Raw genomic sequence first — 21,868 nt, forward strand, 5'->3', positions numbered from 1 at the left:
CCGATGAGCCGGCGGTTTGAGATCGACAGTCCCCGACGATGATCTGCAAGCTGTTAACAGAAATCCAAGCCTGCTGCCCTCGGTTCAGGTTCTTCACAAACCTTGGAACGGGACAGAGTAAGTGTCAGACATTCCAAAGGTCCATCACGGATACTGACCTCCCCACCAATGCAGGGATCTACAGGAGTCGCTGCCTCAAAAAGGCAGCCAGCATCATCAGGAACCCACACCTCCCTGGTCACACTCTTATTTCACTCATAATCGGGAGTCTGAAAACCGTCACCTCCAGGTTCAAGAACAGCTTTGACACAAAATGCTGGAGTAACTCGGCGGGACAGACAACATCTCTGGAGAAATGGATAGGAGACAGTTTGGGTCAGTCCAACAACCATCAAGCTATTGAACCAACTAAACTCCGAGCTACAAACTCCCTGGGTTGCCCTAGGGACTTTGGGCTTTGTTTTCATTGGCATTTTTAATTTATTGGACCTCTTTTAATCTGTTTATTGAGTACTATGTTTTTCAAACCTGTTGTGTTGCTGCTGCTGAAAGTAACAATTTCATTATTCTGTTTCAGGACATATGAGAATAAAACACTCTTGACTCTCGATCTGCCTCATCATCAGAGCTACCCCAATGTCTGCATCTCTGCACACACAGGGATGGCTCAGAAACTCACCTGCACCCCTTTGATGAGGTGCAATCGGAAGACATTTAGACAAATATATGGATAGGAATGTTGATTCTTTATTAGGGCTAGGAATTTTAGCAAAACAGGAGACCAAGAGTACATAGCAGTTGAGAATTCCAGCTCTACATTTCACTACTTTTCTCTCTTTAACTGACACCCTTTGTCTCCTAGTCACCTCTAGGCGTTGTCACTTCTGCCCCACTCACCTGCAACCACCTATCACTTACTAGGATCTGACCAACATCCCACACCTCTATTTTCCAGCTTTCTCCCCCTTACTACAATCAGCCTGAAGAACAGTCCTGAGCTGAAATGTCGTCTGTCCACTTCCTACCCTGATGCTGCCTCCAGCACTTTGTGTTTTTCTTGAGAATTCCAGAGAAATACCTTACCACCGAGTGTGGTGAGAATAGAGACCTCTCTCCACAAGGAGCAGATGAGGTGTGTGTGTGGAATCAGATTGGCACAGATTTCCTGTCCTGTCTCTCCTCACTCCCAGTTTCTAGACTTTAAACTTTAGATACAGTGCGGAAACAGGTACTTCAACCCACCGAGTCCATGCCGACCAGCGATCACCCCGTACACTAACATTATCCTACACACTAGAGAAAATTTAAAACTTACTGAAGCCAATTAATCTACAAACCTGCACGTCCTTGGTGTGTGGGAGGAACCCAGAGAAAACCTACGCGGTCACATGGAGACAGCATCCATAGTAAGGATCAAACCCGGGTCTCTTGCACTGTAAGGCTGCATCTCTACCTCTGCGCCACTGTGCCATCCCTCTGGAACATTTCGAGGATAGTGATCACAACTCCATAGGTTGTAACGAAGTATGTGAAGGATAGCCACAATCTGAAGAAAGGTCCTGACCTTAAAAGTCACCTGTCTATGTTCTCTAGAGATGCTGCCTGACCCATCTCCAGCATATTTTGTCCATTTTCCATGTTTTAAGGTTGTTTTGAATATGAATGTCTGAACCTCATGGGAAGGTGCTAGATTGGAGTTAAACAAATTGTAACATCATGAGGCAGGAACTTGGGAACAGCAGTTATTGGGTAGGTCCACATCTAACAGCTGGGAGTTGTTTATAGGACAATTGATTGATGTTCAGGACCAGCATGTTCCAGTGAGGAGGAGGGATAAGGAAGGTAAGGTGAGGGAACCTTGGATGACCAAAGAGATTGTAAATTTGGTCAAAAAGGAAAAGGAAGCTTATGTAAGGCTTCGGAAGATAAAATCAGACAGGGTCTTTGAGGAGGCTAAAGCAAGGAGGAAGGAACTCAATGGGGCGATTAGGACCAAATGGAGTGTCGAAATGGTGTGTCTAGGTAAAGAAAATCCCAAGGCTTTTTATACCTCCATTAAGAACAAGAGGGTAACTAGAGAGCCGCTCAAAGGTAAAGGAGGGAATTTGTACAGTCAGAGAATGGAGGTACTATATTTTGAGGCAGGGAAAATAACAATATTTAAAAGAGGTACATGGATAGGAAAGGTTTAAAGGGATACTAGACTAAGTGGGACCCATTGGGTCCCAGTCACATGGGAGGCCTGGAACCTTCTAAACCTTCATAACTTTTGTACTATTTCACCGATCGAAACAAAACTTATTTGACGCAGCAGAGGAGAATGGTGAGTAAGGTGGTGAAAAATCGTAGCGCTATGGGGAATTGTTTTTGCGCAAATTTAATTGCAACACAGACAGGAAGTGGTCAAGATGAGAGTTTTAGTAATATAGAAGATAGAAGAGCTTAGATGGGTACCTTGGTCGCATGGACAAGTGGTCTGAAGGGCCTGTTTCCATCAAAAGCTTTTCATTGTACCTCAGTACACATGACAATAAATTAAACTAAACAGGCTGTATGACTACGATGATATTAAATGGGTACTTTGCATCTGTTTTCACCAATAAATGGTTCAATGTCACATTATTGTCACCTGTACTAAGCGAGGTGCAGTGAAATTCATTTTTGTATACAGTTCAGTACAAGTATCACTATACATAAGCACTTTGAAACATCTTAGATAAGCATCTCAGATACAGTAAGATGTGGAGGACAGTGAGGACATGGAGGAAATCTTCAAATTCTGGTCAAACTTACCACTGCCCTTCGCCATTTTCATGCATTAGTTGCACCACATCCCCACTCTTAATCAGCAGCTCCTCCGAGTCTTGGCTCTGACCATCAGCGTGAGCTTTGTACCTCCCGGGGGACTGAAAACAGAAACAGTGAGTACACAGTACAATCAGAATGTAACATCAAACAAATGGGAGGCATATCCTTGAAGATGGTCCTTGCCTTCACAGCCCAGATTACCAGCGTTATTGATGTTGATTCAGGTTTTGTCGAACCAACACAGAGGTCCGAGGGGGGTCCAACAGTACAGGAACCAAAGTCGGCCTCGGAAGTCGGCAATGGGAACGGAGCTGCCAGCTCGGGAGACGGTTCGGATTTCCAGAGCCCCGGCTGCAGGGGGAAAATTCAATTTGCCGATCGCTCGCAGAAGTCCCAATGAGGTTGAGATCCATCACCTCACCCGTTCGAGGCACCACATTTTCGGGGCAACTTCCGGGGGCGATTTCAAGTGCGCTCTCATAACTTTGTCCAGATTATTCGTATACAAAGTCCTTAATGGGCTTGCCCCCCCCCCCATATCAACAATCTTCTAACCCACTATTCTAACTCCCTCAGGTGGCCGACTTGGGGCTACAGACTATCCCGTGGTCTACGTTTAAACTCAGGGATGACTGCGCTTTTGTGGTTGCAGCACCTACACTGTGGAATAGCATCCCTCTCCTCATCAGAACTGCCCCCTCCATTGACTACTTTAAGTCGAGGCTCAAAACCTATTTCTGCTCCATAGCTTTTTTGAGTCCCTCTGAGGGGGCGTTGTAAACATTTCATGTATGTATTGTTAGGTCTGTGTACCTTTATATGTAGCACATTAGTACCTGAACTGATGTACAGCACTTTGGTCAACGTGAGTTGTTCTTAAATGTGCTATACAAATAAAATTGATTGATTGATTGATTAAAGGAGGTGCCGGACCACCAGTTGACAGAAAATTGGTGATGGACCTGTCCCGACCCGAAATGTCACCTATCCACATTCTCCGGAGATGCTGCCTGACCCACTGAGTTACTCCAGCACTTTGTGTCCGTTTTTGCATCTGCAGTTCCTCATGTCTTCTAGGTATTTTAACATCCCACTGAGAGGGAGGTGAAGAGAGGGCTTCAGTTTCATTTTGTCCTGATGCAGGGTCACCATCAGAAATGTCAGCAGTTCTTTTGCCTCCTCAGATGCTGTCTGACCCGCTGTGTTCCTCCAACAATTTGTTTTTCACTCCAAATTCCTCGTTAAACATACACTACCCTATTCTTCCAGCAGAGCGCGCTAGAGTGTCACTATACTTTAGACTTTAGAGATACAGCGTGCAAATAGGCCCTTCGGCCCATCGGCTTCATGGCGACCAGTGCATGGCACCAACACTATCTTTCATACTAGGGACAATTTACAATCGTACTGAAGCCAATTAACCTACAAACTTGTATGTCTTTGGAATGCGGGAGAGAACAGGAGCACCCGGAGAAAACCCATGCGGGAAAACCTATACCAACTCAGTACCGACAGCACACGGAGTCAGGATCGAACTCGAGTCTCTGGCGTTGTAAGGCAGCAACTGGACTACTGCGCCACTAGGTCGCTCCACTGTAGATGTTCATACACATCTCTACACAGGCCAGTCAGTCAGACCGAGGCTGCAGACACTGGGAGAGACTGGGCCTCAGCAGCCCAGCCTTACCCTTTCACCAATATCCACAGCCCACCATTCTCCAGGATATGACCTGTCAAGCAGATAGAGTCATGGAGCTATACAGCAGGAAAACAGGTCTTTTGGCCCACCTTGCCCATTCTGACCAGGTTGGCATTCTGGGCTAGTCCCATTGACTGCATATGGCCTATAACCCTCTTGTTCTGGTTCTTTATATGCCTCTAAACCTATCCTATCCATGTACCGGTCCAAATGGCTCTTAAAAGTAATGATAGTACTTGCCTCAACTACCTCCTCTGACAGCTTGTTCCCTATACCCACCATCCTGTATAAAAAAGTTACCCCTCAAGTTCCTATTAAATCTCTCCCCCATCACATTAATTCCCAACTCTTGCAAAAGATTCTATGCCTCAAACCGATCTATTCCTCTCATGATTGTGTACACCTCTATAAGACCAACTCTCATCCTCCTGTGCTCCAAGCAATCCTCCTAGCCTGCTCAACCTCTGTCTGTAGCTCAGGCCTGAGTGCTGGCAACATTCTTGTAAATCTTCTCTGCATCCATTCTAGCTTGACAACATCTTTCCTATAACACAGTGACCAAAACTGAACACAATACTCTAAATGCAGCCTCACCAATGTTTTATACAATGAGGGCAGCACAGTGGTGCAGCGGCAGAGCTGCTGCCTCACTGTGCCTTGAGACTCGGGTTCGATCCTGACTACGGGTGCTGTCTGTATGGAGTTTGTACGTTCTCCCTGTGACGCATGGGTTTTCCCCAGGTGCTCTGGTTTTCACTCACACTACAAATACATACAGGTTTGAAGATTAATTGGCTTCGGTAAAGATTGTAAATTGTCCCTAGCGTGCAGGATAGTATTCATCTATGAAGTGATCACAGGTCGGCGCGCATTCGGGCATGTTTCTGCGATGTATCCCTGAAGTCTAAAGTCCAAACTTTAACATGACCTCCCAGCTTCTATACTCAATTACAGTGACTGATCAAGATCTATGTGCCGAAAGCCTTTTTGACCACCCTATCGACCTGTGTTGCCACATTTAAGTCCCGGTATAACAATCTATTCAGACCGATCCAGGGTCAGCCATGCTTGGATGTACAAGGTTTGTAGACCACTGACGATCCGATGGTTACTGAAGGATCCACTCACCAGCTGGTTGACCTCCTCGTCCTCCGTGTCGTTGTTACTCGACCAGCCCTCCATTCCCTCCGACCCTTCGAAAAACCGCGAGTTGCCAGCCCACTCTGTGGGGGGAAGACAGGTAACTCAGGGGCTTCCTTCATAGCCGTCACAATGGGGGACTGCTCATGGGAGGGGACCATGGGGTGCCGTTTCTATACCATGGGAAAGTCAGAGGACCTACCAGTGAACTTAACAGGAGTTAACAGGAATCTGAAAGCAGAGTTTGAGTTTAGTTTATTGCTGCGTGTTTCGAGGAACAGTGAAGAGCTTTTGTTGCATGCTAACCTGTCAGCGGGAAGACAATGCATGATTACAACCGAACCGTCCACAGTGGACAGATGCAGGATAAAGGGAATAACGTTTAGTGCAAGATAGTGTCTAGTAAAGTCTGATTAAAGATAGTCCGAGGGTCTCCAATGAGGCAGATCAGAGGCCAGGACCACTCTGGGCTCCACATGACAATTGAGGAGGAGGGGTTGCGCCCGACAGTTTGGCTAAAAAGGCCGTTCCAGGAACTGGAGATTAGTTGCTGCTGGTGTCCGTCCAGCAGCAGACTACACATTGCACCTGTTCATTTGACTAATGCTGCATAATCTTTAAACAAAGTTACACTGGGAGTAGTGTTTCCACACAGACTGCTTTCTTGGAACTGGGTGATGACAAGGCTGAATTTTGCATGGCAGGAAGTACCAGAGCACTGTCAGACTTCCTCTGAACAAGCCCACGCTGCATCTCTCCACACTGGTGATATTCCCACCACCGCAAAGTGCTGCCACAGGAAGGAAGCTCTCTGACCGACAGCACTTCTTCCCCAGACCGTCTCCTCCACGAATGCAGTCAGAGATGAACCGCATTGGAGACCCTCGGATTATCTTTAATCGGACTTTATCTTGCACAAAACGTTATTCCCTTTATCCTGTATGTGTACACCGTGGACGGCTTGATTGTCATCACGCATAGTCTTTCCGCTGACTGGTTAGCTCGGAACAAAAAGCTTGTCTCTGTATCTTGGTACGGGTGAAAATAAACTAAACTAAACCCAAACTAAAGATGAAAGGATGTGATGCACATTCAACCACACGAGGGTGTGAGGGTCGTAGGGCAAGAGGTGGTCGTCTCTGGGCAAGGCCAGCAGGGGGCAGTACCTGTCCGTGATGAGAGATGCTGTGGAGACAGAGGGAATGTATCTAAAACCACCTCTCTGGTCAGGTCAGAGTCGTTCTCCTCCGAACTCAAAGAGGCTCTCTTCTGTTTCCTGTCGACAAAAAGACAGATCAGAGAGTGTCTTTGAGTCAATAGCATCTTATTGTCATGTGTCCTAAAATGCACCAAGGACATTCTTAATTGCAGCAACACAACAGACAAGTAAATAATTTATTTTAAGTTCAGGACATACATACACACAAATATATGTATATATATACATATATATCTCTATAACTATATATATAAATACATATAAACTCCCCCCCCCTTCTTTTTGCTTCTTCTCTCCTTGCTGTCCCAAGCATCTGCTTGTCAACCCCCTCCCCTCCCTTCGTCTACATCAACCTATTACTTCCACCCTTTGTCCTGCCTCTCCCCTTTTCCAGCTTTCTCTCCCCCCCCCACCCCACCGCCCCTCACCCCCTACCGAAGAAGGGTCCCAAATAAAAACATTGCCTATCCATGTTCTCCACAGATGCTGCCTGACCCACGGAGTTAATCCAGCACTCTGTGTCCTTTTATTGCTGAATCCTGTGGATCAAAGGTCAACTTCCCGAGCTGTGGCTCCCATGGTATATCCCACACTGCATCAACCAGCCAACAAACCGCAACAACAGAAGGCTGTGGAGGCCAAGTTTATGGATATTATTAAGCAGGAGATTGACAGATTCTTGATTAATACAGGTGTCAGAGGTTATGTGGCGAAGGCAGGAGAATGGGATTGAGAGGGAAAGATAGATCAGCCATGATTGCATGGTGGAGTCGACTTAATAGATGAAATGGCCTTATCCAAGGACGTATGAACTTATGTGCGTTAGCCCAGACCACCACACGCACTGTCCAACTTTGATGGGCTTTGTTGTCACTTACCCGGGCGATAGAAGCATCTGGTCCAAGTGGTGGTGAGGTGATTGGCTGTCCTCTGTGTGAAGGAGGCAGAGCGAGATAATTAGCACTAGTTAATGAAATCCTCACTTGTGCAAGATGGCACCAAAGCCACGAGACTGACTCTCTGCGTGGAGGTCATCTGCAATCACTTATTACAATCGCTCCACTCTTTTAAATCTTTATTTCAACAGCTTCATTTCTTATATTCACTAAACATCACACACTTTATCATGTATCTGTACAATGTGGGCAGTTCGATTGTAATCCTGTATAGTCTAAATATCCGTTGACTGGGTAGCAAGCAACAAAAAGCTTTTCACTGTGTGTTGGCTGTATTTCATTGGATGTTTCTCAACATCTATCACCCTATCCATATTATTCATATCCATATTCAGCACACACGGCAATAAACCAAACTAAACAGTCATGTTTTCAATGAAATAAATGGAGCCTTTATGGAGACGCTGACACACAATGGCTCCATATTCACCAGTCATTTAAGTTAAAGCCCCTTGGTTTACCTGACCTCCTGAGCTATGAACACAACAGAAGTCCCCATGCAGTGGCTGGATGGGATCCCAAGACCACCCAGAGGTCGACCAGCACAGGAGAACTTCCAACCCCTATCTTCAAGATTAGGGCTTTCGTTCCAATTCCCAATTTATGGTAGTAGACATCCTAAATTGCCACACAACTAAACCTCTGGAGAATGATGGTACACAGGAGGCCAGTTGGCAAATCCTGCCAAAGCCGCCTATTTTATAAGACCCCTCTCATTATTCCCATGCTCTCTCCCTACAGGTTAGTGAAACGTCCTTTTTAAAAAAAATCCAATTCCCATTTGGAAGTTTCACTCCCATCTTTCCCAATCACAACTTGCCACACTCATTTGTGCTTCTCTGCTGGCCCTGCTACTGTTGAAATGTAGGAGTCTCCTTAAACGGCCAGACATTTACAAAATCAGGAATTAGCTCTCATTCTATATTACGGCCATTAGGTTTTGAGCCTGTAACCCTAAATTATGTTGGAAGAAACTGTGAGCATTAAACTTTAGACTCCAGGGCATGGCCCACCGAGTCTGCGCCGACCAGCCATCACCCTGTACAGTAGCACTATCCTACACACTAGGGACAATTTACAATATTACTGAAGCTGATTATCCTACAAACCTATATGTCTTTGGAGTCTGGGAGAAAACCAGAGCACCCGGAGAAAACCAACGCAGCCACAGGAAGAACGTGCAAACTCCGCACAGACAGCACCGATAGACAGGTTCGATCTCGGGTCTCTGGCACAATGAGATGGCAACTCTACCGCAGCCCATAACTGTTCTAAATCAGATTGTAACTGAGCATCCTTGAACCAAACCCTGGTGACCAGGACAGAATTGGAATGATTGTTCTTTGGAAGGTCTAGAACATGGGCCTTGGAGACTGGGTGGGTTGCTCAGAGACTGGCAGCTCTCTCTTCAACTAAATAGTGAACAAAAAGAAGGTACCTCGGAGGAGTTGCTGCTGGTTGGTCAACACTCTCCTCATTTCAGTCAACCAGGCCATCTTAATGTCCACCGTAGGAGCCTGAGAATGGACAGAGAACAACAGAGGTACATTCAACATGGGACAAAGACTTCAACTCCTCACAGACTTGTCCAAATACAAACTCACAGCATGCCAATGATCACAGTTCACAGAGACTGAGGCCCCCCTGTACCCATTGACCTGGGTGTTCCGGACCAACGTCTGAAGAAGGTTCCCAACTTTGGCCCACAGTGTTTGAACCGACCAGCAATCGCCCCGTACACTAGTTCTATTCTACACACTTGGGACAATTTACAAAAGCCAATTAACCTACAAACCTGCACGTCTTTAGAATGTGCGAGGATACCGGAGCACCCGGAGAAAACCCACGTAGTCACAGGGTGAACGTGCAAACTCCACACAGACAACACCTGAGATCAGGATCAAACCTAGGTCTCTGGTGCTGTGAGGCGGTGGCTCTACCCACTGCGCCACTGTTGGCTGTCATTTCAATTTTCCATCAGACTTCCTTTTCTGCCCACCTGTTTGAGTCTCCTATCCATGAATGGCCTTGTCCTGTCCCAGCTCCCTGTAGTCGTACGATCTGTTATAGTTTTTAGTTTAGAGATACAGCGTGGAAACATGCCCTTTGGGCCACCAGCGATCACCCGTACACTAGCACTATCCTACACATTAAGGACAATTTACAGAAGCTAATTAACCTACAAACCTGCATATCCTTGGGATGTGGGAGGAAACCGGAGCACCCTAAGAAAACCCACCCAGTGACAGGGAGAACGTACAAACTCTGTACAGACAGCACCTGTAGTCAGGATCGATCCTGGGACTCTGGCGCTGGAAGGCAGGAACTCTACCGCTGCGCCACTGTGCCACCCAGAGGCTCAAGGTAGGCTTCTGAGGTAGTAATCAACTTCCTCACTGGGCACAACGCATTATACAAATGAAGGCAACGCACCCTCTCCGAATGTATTAGAACTGCTTCAGTAAAGTCTCAAGCTTCCGAACTCACATGACTATGTCCAAAGGTATTGAATGTTTCCCCATTGGACAACCACGCCCTACACAGGTAATCCTGGCATCATCTCTTTGCAACAGACTTGGAAACAAGTTACTGATCCTTCAGCCTCACCAACTCCCTCCTCACCCACCCACCCACTCACTAACAACTCCAGGGCAGCAGCTTCACCAGAACATTCAAACACACAGTCAGTGGGAGACCAACTACTAGAGGGCACTTTTGGATGGGTGGTAAATGCCGGCCTTGCCAGCAATGTCCTGATCAACGTTTAAAGGAGTGAGTTTAATAGGCCCTTGCTGTAGATGTTAACACAGAACATAGAACTGTACTGCACAAAACTAGGCCCTTTGGCCCACAATGTCTGTGCCGGACATGAAGCCAAGACCATCACATCTACCTGCACGAGATACATATCCCTCCATTCTCCGCATACCCATGTGCCTATCCAAAAAGTATCAAACGCCAACGATGTATCTGCCTCCATGGCTACGCCCCCCCCCCCCCCCCCCCCCCCCCCCCCCCCCCCCCCAGCAGCGCGTTCCAGGCACCCACCACTCTGTGTAAAAAAAACTTGCCCCAAACATTTGCTTTAAATTTTGCCCTCTAGTCTTTGATATTCCTATCCTATGAAAAATGTTCTGACTGTCTACCCTTCATAATGTTATATATGTTTCTATACTTCTATCAGGTGGACAAAACTTTCCAATACACTCTGGAAGATGTCGTACCTGAATGAGATACACTTCCTCCCGTCCGCTGTACCAGACTTCAAACTTCCTGACATCCCCTTTCACGTTCTCAGTGATGCCAACTGCATTCATCTGCCAAGTGAAATAGAACAGAAAATGTAGTTATTGTCCAGGAAAGAGTCTCCGTATTGTAATGATAGTTTTTGTTCTGGGAACCACCATGGTAAGAGGCAAATGATAAATCCCAATGGCTGGCACTGAATCAGAAATATTCAGCTGCATTAGTTGGGTAAAGTTTAAAGAGATTTGTTATGTCACTAAATACTCTAACAAGCTTCCACAGTGCAATGTAAAACGCATCCTGACAGGTTGCATCGTGGCCTGGCACGCCGATAGAAATGCCCAGGTACACAACAAGCTGCAGGGAGGGGTGGACTCAACCCGGTCCATCACAGTTCTTAAAGGGCCTGTCCCACGAGCATGCGACTGCATGCAGCAAGCGCGACCTAACGTAGTCGCTTGAGCCGTACGGCCTCGCGGGGCCAGTCCCACTTCGATCGCCGGAGCCGTATGGAGTTGTGCGGAGCTGGTCCCGACATCGCGCGGGGCTCCGAAAAACTGACACTGTCCAAAAATTCTGCCGGCCCGCAGCCGCATTGAGGCCGTATGCACTGCTTCGACGGGCGTGCGCAGCGTCTCGACGCCGTACGCATCGTTTTGACGCCATACATCACGTGCAAACTTCCCGTGGACTTTGCTCGAAATTCATGTCAACTCGTACGGGATCACTCGACCTCCGCGCGGCCCCCGCTTCCGGTTTGGTCGCGCTTGCTGCATGCAGACGCATGCTCGTGGGACAGGCCCTTAAGAGACAATGGTGCCCAATTGCTGTGGGAAGGTTACATAGAAACATGAGGACATTTTCCCCACTGGTTCTCCAGCTCCTGATCAAAATCCTATTATAACCAATTAATGCAAATAGTGCCGCATAATTCATCACGTGTCATGTATCCTATTTACATTATGGAAACACACGCTATAGTAGAAAGACCTGTAGATAGTTTAGACTTTCAAGAAGGACAAATTTCAAACATGTTGACATATGTTGTAGAGTGGTACACCATGGAAACACCCCCTTCATTCCACTGTCCACACTGACTGTTCCAAACCCCGACACCATCATTAGGCACATGTTCTTCCATGGCTTTGTCCTCTGTGAAAGTGCCATGGATTTTTTATATCCACCCGAGGCATAACCTTATAAACCAGGGAGGACACCTCCCACAGCACTGTACTGGGATTTTCAGAATCAAGTCACATTTGAGGCAGGCTGTCTCAGCATCCAAAAGACTCCAGAGATACATCGTGGAAACAGGCCCTTTGGCCGACCGACTCCACGCTGACCTGCGAGCACCTCATACACTAATGCCCCTGTCCCATTTAGGAAACTTGAACGGAAACCTCTGGAGACTTTGCGCCCCACCCAAGGTTTCCATACAGTTCCCGGAGGTTGCAGGTGGTTGCCGGAGGTTGCAGGTAGTGGAAGCAAGTAGGGAGACTGACAAAAACCTCCGGGAACCGCACGGAAACCTTGGGTGGGGTGCAAAGTCTCCAGAGGTTTCCGTTCAGGTTTCCTAAGTGGGACAGGGGCATTACCACTATCCTACACACCAGGGACAATTTTATTGAAGCCAATTAACCTACAAACCTGTACATCTTTGGAGTGTGGGAGTACCCAGAGAAAACCTATGTGGTCACTGGGAGAACATGCAAACTCCATACAGACAGCACCCGTAGTTTGGATTGAACCAGGGTCTCTGGTGCTATGATGCAGCAACTCTACTGCTGTGCCGCCCATAATCGACTGATTTTACACTGCGGCACTGGAGAACAATAAACATGTATAATATTGGGTTGGCCTAGCTTACTTTCAAGAAATGTTTGAAGCTGTAGGAGGGTGCTTTGTCGTACCCCTCTCCGTGTTCCTCTCGCTTCTTGCAGAACACAAGGGCCGTCTCATGAAGGAAGAGGTGGCGTTGCATGGGTTTGAAGCGGGCAAGGTCTTTCACTTTGATGGGACCTTTCTTGTGATTTATCCAGACATTGAACGAGCCCTGCATCAACACTGGCCCAAACTCCTCCAGATTTCCCTGACAGTCAGAAGAGGACACACTCAATTCATTTTGCTTTGACCTTTTTGCTGCCAAGTACAGTATATTTGCATGGTGGGATGGCAACCGTTCTCCCCAAAAACATAAAAAATTGCAGCGAGTTGTGAACACAGTCCAATACATCAGCAAAACTATCCTCCCCCCCATAATCTCCATCTAACCACGCTGCTTCTGGAAAGCAGCCAACATTATCAAAGTACACTCATACCACAGTCATTCCCTCCTCTCCCCTTCTCCCATCAGAACAAAGCTACAAAAGCTTGAAAGCACATACAAAGCACACAATTGTGGATGCACTCCAGACAATCACACAAACTAACCTCCGTTCCATTGACTCAATCTACACTTCGCATTGCCTCGGCAAGGACACCAGCATAATCAAGAATGCGTCTCACCCTGGCCACTCCCTCTTCTCCCTCTCCCATCAGGCAAGAGGTACAGGAGTGTGAAAGACGCATACCTACAGCTTCAAGGGAAGTTTCTTCCCAGCTGTTATCAAAAACGGAACCATTACCAACAACTAAAGAGCAACCCTGAGCTACTATCTACGTCATTGGAGACCCTTGGACTATCTTTAATCGGTCTTAACGGACTAAACATTAGTCCCTTTATCATGTACCTGCACACTGTGGATGACCCAATTATAATCATGTATTGTCTTTCCGCTGACTGGTTAGCACACAACAAAAGCTTTTCACTGTACCTCAGTACACCTGACAATAAACTAAACTAAACTAAAACACACCTAGATGGAGCATCACCCAGAGAGAACAATCTGCACAATATGGGTTAACGTACTCTGGCGGCAAGGTTTAATTCAATTATAACATCTCCACTATCATGCTTTATACAAATGCCTATATTATGGGTACAAAAGTCTAATAACATTGGATTTCTTTTCATTGCCAAATACAAAGGGCAAGTCTCAGTTGCCCGGACAGATGCTTACGTTATATCCTGTTATGGCAATCTGGTGCATGGAATCGTTGACTGACTTTAGCAAGTTCAGCATGGCTGCCAGAGCCTCCTGCAACTCCTGGCTTCCGTCACTGTCTCCACTGAACTTCAGTAACTCCTGCCAGGACACACAAAGTGGTGCATCAGTTGTCTAGCGAGTGTAGGTCCACAGCACCCCCACCCACCTTTTATTGTCATACGTCCCAAACAGAACAATGAAATCCTAATGCCCCTGTCCCACTTGAGAAACCTGAATGGAAACCTCTGGAGACTTTGCGCCCCACCCAAGGCTTTCGTGCGGTTCCCGGAAGTTGCAGGTGGTTGCCGGAGGTTGCAGGTAGTGGAAGCAGGTAGGGAGACTGACAAAAACCTCCGGGAATCTCCGGGAACCGCACGGAAACCTTGGGTGGGGCGCAAAGTCTCAAGAGGTTTCCGTTCAGGTTTCCTTAGTGGGGCAGGGGCATTACTTGCAGCAGGACAACTACATTTGTAAACATAGTACTCTGTGAACAATATTATAAATGAAAAAAAAAAGTGAGAGGAAACCAGAGCACCCGGAGGAAACCCACGCGGTCACATGGAGAATGTGCAAACCCCACACAGACAGCATCCAAGGTCAGGATCGAAGTCGGGTCTCTGGTGCTGAGAGGCAGCAGCTCTACTTGCTGTGCCACTGTGCCGCAGTTAGTGGGACAAGGAGTACAGTGAGAGCACATTACCAGCTGTGCAAACAACCCAAGGTCTAATGGAACGGTGGAACGACACTGCTGCTCCAGTCATCCATCTTGTTTCCCCACCACGCTCCTTTGCAATGTCAGGCAATGCTCTGTGTGTGTGCCAGGAATACACCCTGGCCCTGAGGTTACACCGCCACAGCCTACCTTCAGCAGCAGCTGGTACTTTGTGAGTCGCTGGATGGGCTTCAGTAGGTACGAGTCCAGTCCGAGCTTGTGACCCAGCTTCCGCTGGCATTCCTGGGGAAGATCCACAGCAGAGGAAGAGCTGGAGTATTGAGCAAAGTTGAGCGAGATACAGCAAGGGAACAGGCCCTTCAGCCCATCCGGTCTGTGCTAATCTACACTACACCCATCTACACTAATCTCATCCAGTTTCTTATCCCCATGTTCTCATTCATTCTACCAGATTCTCCCTCTCTCCTGCACTCAAGGGACAAAAAGTACCGGAGTAACTCAGTAGGTCAGGCAGCATCTCAGGAGGACATGGATAGGTGACGTTTCGGGTCAGGACCTTTAAAAATCCAGTTTTACTCCAGCACAATGCACGGTTCCAGCATCCGCAATAACTTGCGTCTACACTCAAGGGGCAATTTACAGAGGCCATTTATTTTACATAACCACACGTCTTTGGGATGTAAGCGGAAACCAGAGCACCCGGAGGAAACCCACTTGGTCACCGGGTTGAACGTACAAACTCCACAGTGGCAGCACCTGAGGTGAGGTTTGAGCGCGTGTGTCTGGCGTGGTGAGGCCACGGCTCTACCTGCTGCGTCACTGTGCCGCAGGGTCATGGACGTTCCAAGAGCCCAGAGAGGTCACAAGGGACCAGACATTTCAGTAACGTCTAGGCTGGGATTGTCTTATTTAAATCAGAGGATATGGGAAAGTGGCTAAATGAACACGATTATGAAAGTCAGCAGGAAGGTTCTATTTCCCTTATCAGGCAGGTCAGTACTACGAAATGTAGATATAAAGATATCAAGGGGAATATGGGACTTTAGACTTTAGAGATACAGCACGGAAATTGGCCCTATGGCCCATTAAACCCACACCGACAAGCAATCACCCCGAATACTAGCAGTATCCTACACACTATGGGCAATTTACAATTTTACCAAAGCCAAATAACCAATAAACCTGTACATCTTTGCAATGTGGGAGGAAACGGGAGCACCCGGAGAATACCCACTCGGTCACAGGGAGAATGCACAAACTCCGTACAGACAGCACCCGTAGTCAGGATCGAACCCGGGTCTCTGGTGCTGTAAGGCTTTACTGCTGTGCCACCGTGCCACCTCCTTTTCATCTGGAGAGAGTGGAGCGTCTGGAACACGTGGTCCAAACCATGAGGCCAAGGCAACGACTTAATCGCTGCACCCTGGAAGACCATGTACCATGAATTTCGAATTGGAGACTTCCCTATTGGCTGTTATGGACACGATGGACCGAATGGCCTCTTCATCTGCTATCAATTTCTATGACTTCATGATAGTAACTTGTCTGAAAACTATCAACTATCTCCTCAACGTTCTACATGCTTTAAAATAGAAGCACATGCCCTTCAAATCTCCCTGCAGCCACTTCACAATTGTACCACACAGTTTATTGGGTCGGTTCAGGTAACAGTCTGTGACGATCAACTACCTGGAAGAAGGGGCAGTCCGAACATCGCCTCCAAAGGTACTCAGAGCGTGGTTTATTCTGGCAATACTTCACGTACATTTGGAAGTTTTCCCTCTGAAGAGCAGAGTGAAGAATATTCACGTGAAACTGTACAGTGGATTGGAAGCCAAAGGCAGATGCAAGGAGTGGACCGCGTGAAGGTTGTACGTACCCTTTCAAGGAAGCAGAATCCTACTCTCGCAGGCATTGCAATGCAGTTTTGAAGATCATTGAGGAAAATTCTGATGAAGATATTAACTGTTAATAAAAGCAATTTCACCCAAACCAACGGTCTGGTGCAGAACGTGAGGAGCGACGGACGAAGGTGTACCTGCTGTGAAAATCATAGATCTCCGACATGTTGCCAAACAAAACCTTCTTCTTGTTCTCCAACATGGAAGTCATCAGAGATACCATGGCTGGGTTGTCCATCTCTGCTTGGTAACCCTGAAATTCACAGATTAAATTCACTGTAAGCACAGACACTGAGGTCCCGAGGATGTTAGTGCTGAGAGTTTCTAACCAGTTTCACTTTGGACCCTACGCCAAGTTCAAGTCTAACATCAACAGGCAAAGGTCACCGACATGTTTCTCAAGGTGAGAACAGGTTAGCAAGCTGCACTTTGCAAGGAGCTCCTAATCTTAAACGAGTTCCTCCAACTATAAATCCTTTTGCAAGACAAGAATTAGTTTTCCCTTTGCTCTCTTCTACATTAATAGCTTCAAACTTTATTCACCCACGACCAAAAAAGATCAGACATTTAGACTATGTGGCCCATATTGTTAGATAGCACAGTAAATTAATTAATAATTCTGTCAAAAAGATCTGAATTTTTATAATGTTTGATTTTGGATTTGCAATTTATAAAAAAGCATTAAATAAAAATCTAATTAAATCATTGAAAACAAAATTAAAGCATGAACTAAAAGATTTTCGGACCAAATATAAACACAAAGTGCTGGGGTAACTCAGTGGGTCAAACAGCATCTCTGGAGAACAAGGATAGGTGACGTTTTGGGTTCGGTTGCATCTTTAGACTCAAGTCTGAAAACTTGAGTCTGAAGAAGTGTCTCACCCCGAAAAGTCACTATCCATTTTATTGAGATATGCTGGCTGACCAGGAAGACCAAGGATCTGATTGTGGACTTTAGTAGGGGAAGGATGAGGACCACACAATCCTGTTTATATCAACGGGACGATGGTGGAGAGGGTCAATAACTGCAAATTCCTGGGCATGCATATATCAGAAGATCTTTCCTGGACCCAGCAGACCGATGTAATTGCAAAGAAGGCACATCAGCGACTCTACTTCCTGAGACGATTACGGAGATTCGGCATGTCAAAGAGGATTCTCCTAAACTTCTACAGGTGCTGGGTAGAGAGCATTCTGACTGGGTGCATCGTGGTCTGGTTTGGCAACTTGAACGTCCAGGAGTGAAAAAGACTACAAAACGTTGTGACCACTGCCCAGTCCATCACCGGCTTTGACCTTTCTACCGTCGAAGGGATCTATCGTAGTCACTGCCTCAAAAAGGCAGCCAAAATCATCAAGGACCCACACCATGCTGGCCACACATCTCACCACTGCCATCAGGAAGAAGGTACAGGAGCCTGAAGACTGTAACGTCCAGGTTCAGGAACAGCTTCTTCCCCACAGCCATCAGGCTATTAAACACAATGAATAAAGCGCTGAGCTCTGAACTGCAAAAGACTATATAATTATTTGTTATTTGCACTATATTTGTTGTTTATTGAACTTTTTCTTTTTTTCCCCATTATATACAATGTTTACATTTTCACATATTCTGTTGTGCTGCAACAAGTAAGAATTTCATTGTCCCATCCGGGACATATGACAATAAAACACTTTTGACACTGAGTTACTCCAGCACTTTGTGTCCATTTTTGGTCTAAATCCTCTTCTCCCCTGTTCCAACAGGCAAGAGGAACAGAAGTGTGAAAACACACACCTCCAGATTCAGATGTTCCCAGCTGTTATCAGGCAACTGAACCATCCTATCACCAACTAGAGAATGGTCCTAAGCTACTATCAGCCTCATTGGAGATTCTCGGACTATATTTAATAAAACTTTCATTAAACGTTATTATTAAACCTTTCATTAAACATTATTCCCTGTATCATGTATCTGTGCACTATGGACAGCTTGATTGTAATCATGTATAGTCTTTCTGCTGACTGGTTAGCAGGCAGCACAAAACCTTTCATTGTACTTCAGTACACATGACAATAAACTACACTAAACTGATCAAAACTAATTCGCATTTGCAGTTACAATAGACAATAGGTGCAGGAGTAGGCCATTCGGCCCTTAGAGCCAGCACCGTCATTCAGTGATAATGGCTGATCATCCCCAATCAGTACCCCATTCCTGCCTTCTCCCCATATCCCCTGACTCCGCTATCTTTAAGAGCCCTATCTAGGTCTCTCTTGAAAGTATCCAGAGAACCGGCCTCCACCGCCCTCTTAGGCGGAGAATTCCACAGACTCATAACTCTCTGTGTGAAAAATTGTTTCCTCGTCCCCGTTCTAAATGGTTTACCCCTTATTCTTAAACTGTGGCCCCCAGTTCTGGGCTCCCCCAACATCGGGAACATGTTTCCAGTCTCTAGCATGTCCAAACCCTTAATAATCTTGTATGTTTCAATAAGATTCCCTCTCATCCTTCTAAACTCCAGAGCGTACAAGCCCAGCCGCTCCATTCTCTCAGCATATGACAGTCCCGCCATCCTGGGAATTAACTTGTAAACCTACGCTGCACTCCCTCAACAGCAAGAATGTCCTTCCTCAAATTAGGGGACCAAAACTGCACTCAATACTCCAGGTATGTCTCACCAGGGCCCTGTACAACTGCAGAAGGACCTCTTTGCTCCTATACTTAACTCCTGGTGTTATGAAGGCCAACATCTCATTTGCTTTTTTCACTGCCTGCTGTACCTGCATGCTTACTTTCATTGACTGATGAAGGACCCCCAGATCCCGTTGTACTTCCCCTTTTCCCAACTTGACACCATTCAGATAATAATCTGCCTTCTTGATTTTGCTACCAAAGTGGATAACCTCACATTTATTCACATTAAACTGGATCTGACATGCATCTGCCCGCTCACCCAACTTGTCCAAGTCACCCTGCATTCTCATAGCATTCTCCTCACAGTTCGCACTGTCACCCTGCTTTATGTCCTACAAATTTGCTAATGATACTTTGAATCCCTTCATCTAAATCATTGATGTATATTGTAAATAGCTGCGGTCCCAGCACCGAGCCTTGCAGTACCCCACTAGTCACTGCCTGCCATTCTGAAAGGGACCCGTTAATCCCTACTCTTTATTTCCTGTCTGCCAACCAATTTTCTATCCATGTCAGCACTCTACCGCCAATACTATGTGCCCTAATTTTGCCCACTAATCTCTTGTGGGACCTTATCAAATGCTTTCTGAAAGTCCAGGTACACGACATCCACTGGCGCTCCCTTGTCCATTTACTTGTTATTACATTTAAGATTTTCGGACCACTTCATAGTCCAATTTCAATTCTTCATGGACCAATTTTGTGCAGTGGCTGGCGATTGGGAAGCAGTGAACTAAAATTTCAGGCTCTGGAGTGTGGTTGACTATGCAGCCGGGACAATCAACACCCATTACCTGACACAGCTGACTGCGGCTTTACAAGCCCATGTAAGATTACTATCCCTCCTTTCCCTTCAGCTCTGGGTTTATGCAAGTTAAAGTCATAGGCCAATACAGCACGCAAACAGGCCATTCAGCACACCCTGTCCCTGTCGACACGCAGGGTCCCATTAGCCCACATCCCTCTACCTATTCATCTATCTGCCCAAATGTCTTTCAAAAGTTGCAATTGTATCCACTTCTATAGCTCCCTCTGACAGCTCGATCCAGATACGGACTGCCCTCTGAATGAAACAATCCCCCCTCCCCGAGGTCCTTCTTAAATCTCTCCCCCTCACCCTTTCCCCAATATTTTAAAATTATCTACCCTGGGCCATAAGCCAAGTGATCTTGTGCACCTCAACAAAGTCATCCCTCAGCCTCCTACATGCCAAAGACTGCCCAACTGCTTATAACTGAAGCCTGCAAGCCCAGGTAAGATCCTTGTGAATCTCTTCTCCCTTTCCAACTGAAGGACATCCTTCCTAGAACTGGACGACCAGATCTGCAAGTGTGGTCTCACCAATGACACTTTCTCACGATGAATGTGGAATGTTTCTCGATGACCATTACCACACAAAGCATCTGTCAGGGATGGTCAATGACAAATCAACACAAGGTTGTTCAGACGTTACCTGTAGAACACTGCTCAGCTCCTCGACATAGAGCCGCTCGGTGTCTATCAGCTCATTGATGACGTGTCTGTAAAGTAAATAATCCACAAGTCCATCAATCACCATTTGTGCAGTGCAGGATCACTACTGTTGCAAAAAATCTTTGCCACTTTACGGTGATCAAGGAAGTGTTATACATGAGCAGGATGGTTTACATTACCCCCAAGTCTTAAGAAGAGACCAGACCCAAAACATCACCTGTCCATTCCCTCCACAGTTGCTGCCTGACCTGCTGAGTTTCTCCAACACTTTGTGTGTGCTCAAAGATTCCTGCATCTGCATCCTTGTGTTTCTACCTATCCCTTGTCCTACTCCATCAGTCTGATAAAGATCCCAACCCAAAAATGTGACCTGTCCATTGTCTCCACATATACTACCTGACCTGTTGAGTGCCTCCAGCACTTTGAGATCTCCAAAACAAAATGCCGGACAAATTCAACAGGTTATACAGCATCTGGGGAAGGAATGGACTGATAATGCTTTGGGTTCTGACCCGTTGAGTTCCTCCAGCACTTTATCTTTTTCTCAGGATTCCAACATCTGCAGTTCCTTGTAACCGTCTCACATTATTGGACACATGAGAAGACAAAGGCAAACTCACCCAACTTAGAAGGAAGACACGTATATTTTAATTAGTTTAGAGATACAGCATGGAAACAGTCCCATCGACCCACCGAGTCCACACCAGCCTACTATCACACGTACACTGGTTCTATGTTATCCCAATTTCACATTGCACACACTAGGGGCAATTTTACAGAAGCCAATTAACCTGCATATCTGCACGGCTTTGGAAATGTAGGGGTAAACCAGAACACCCGGAGAAAACTCACACGGTCCACATGGAGAACGTGCTAACTGCCCAGTGACAACAGCCGAGGTCAGGGTTGAACCTGGGACTTCAGAGCTGTGAGGCAGCAACTCCACCGCTGTGCAGCCCCAATTCTATAAGCAAAACAGAAAGTGCTGGA

At 46.5% G+C, this 21,868-nt stretch overlaps 1 protein-coding gene across 1 annotated transcript in view; it reads right to left on the reverse strand.

Annotated features, from left to right (window-relative positions):
- The window catches only part of mcf2a (MCF.2 cell line derived transforming sequence a), an 87,007-nt gene that overhangs the window by 4,137 nt on the left and 61,002 nt on the right, over window positions 1-21,868 (reverse strand). The window contains 14 exon segments of the mRNA XM_055643980.1: window positions 1-101; window positions 2,794-2,906; window positions 5,636-5,730; window positions 6,814-6,923; window positions 7,745-7,796; window positions 9,261-9,339; window positions 11,047-11,139; window positions 12,936-13,157; window positions 14,128-14,253; window positions 15,017-15,109; window positions 16,517-16,609; window positions 16,707-16,776; window positions 16,866-16,981; window positions 20,859-20,925. Coding sequence (XP_055499955.1) covers window positions 1-101; window positions 2,794-2,906; window positions 5,636-5,730; window positions 6,814-6,923; window positions 7,745-7,796; window positions 9,261-9,339; window positions 11,047-11,139; window positions 12,936-13,157; window positions 14,128-14,253; window positions 15,017-15,109; window positions 16,517-16,609; window positions 16,707-16,776; window positions 16,866-16,981; window positions 20,859-20,925 — 1,430 coding nt within the window.

This window comes from Leucoraja erinacea, chromosome 12, assembly GCF_028641065.1.
Source record: "Leucoraja erinacea ecotype New England chromosome 12, Leri_hhj_1, whole genome shotgun sequence".
In the NCBI taxonomy this organism is placed as follows: domain Eukaryota; kingdom Metazoa; phylum Chordata; class Chondrichthyes; order Rajiformes; family Rajidae; genus Leucoraja; species Leucoraja erinaceus.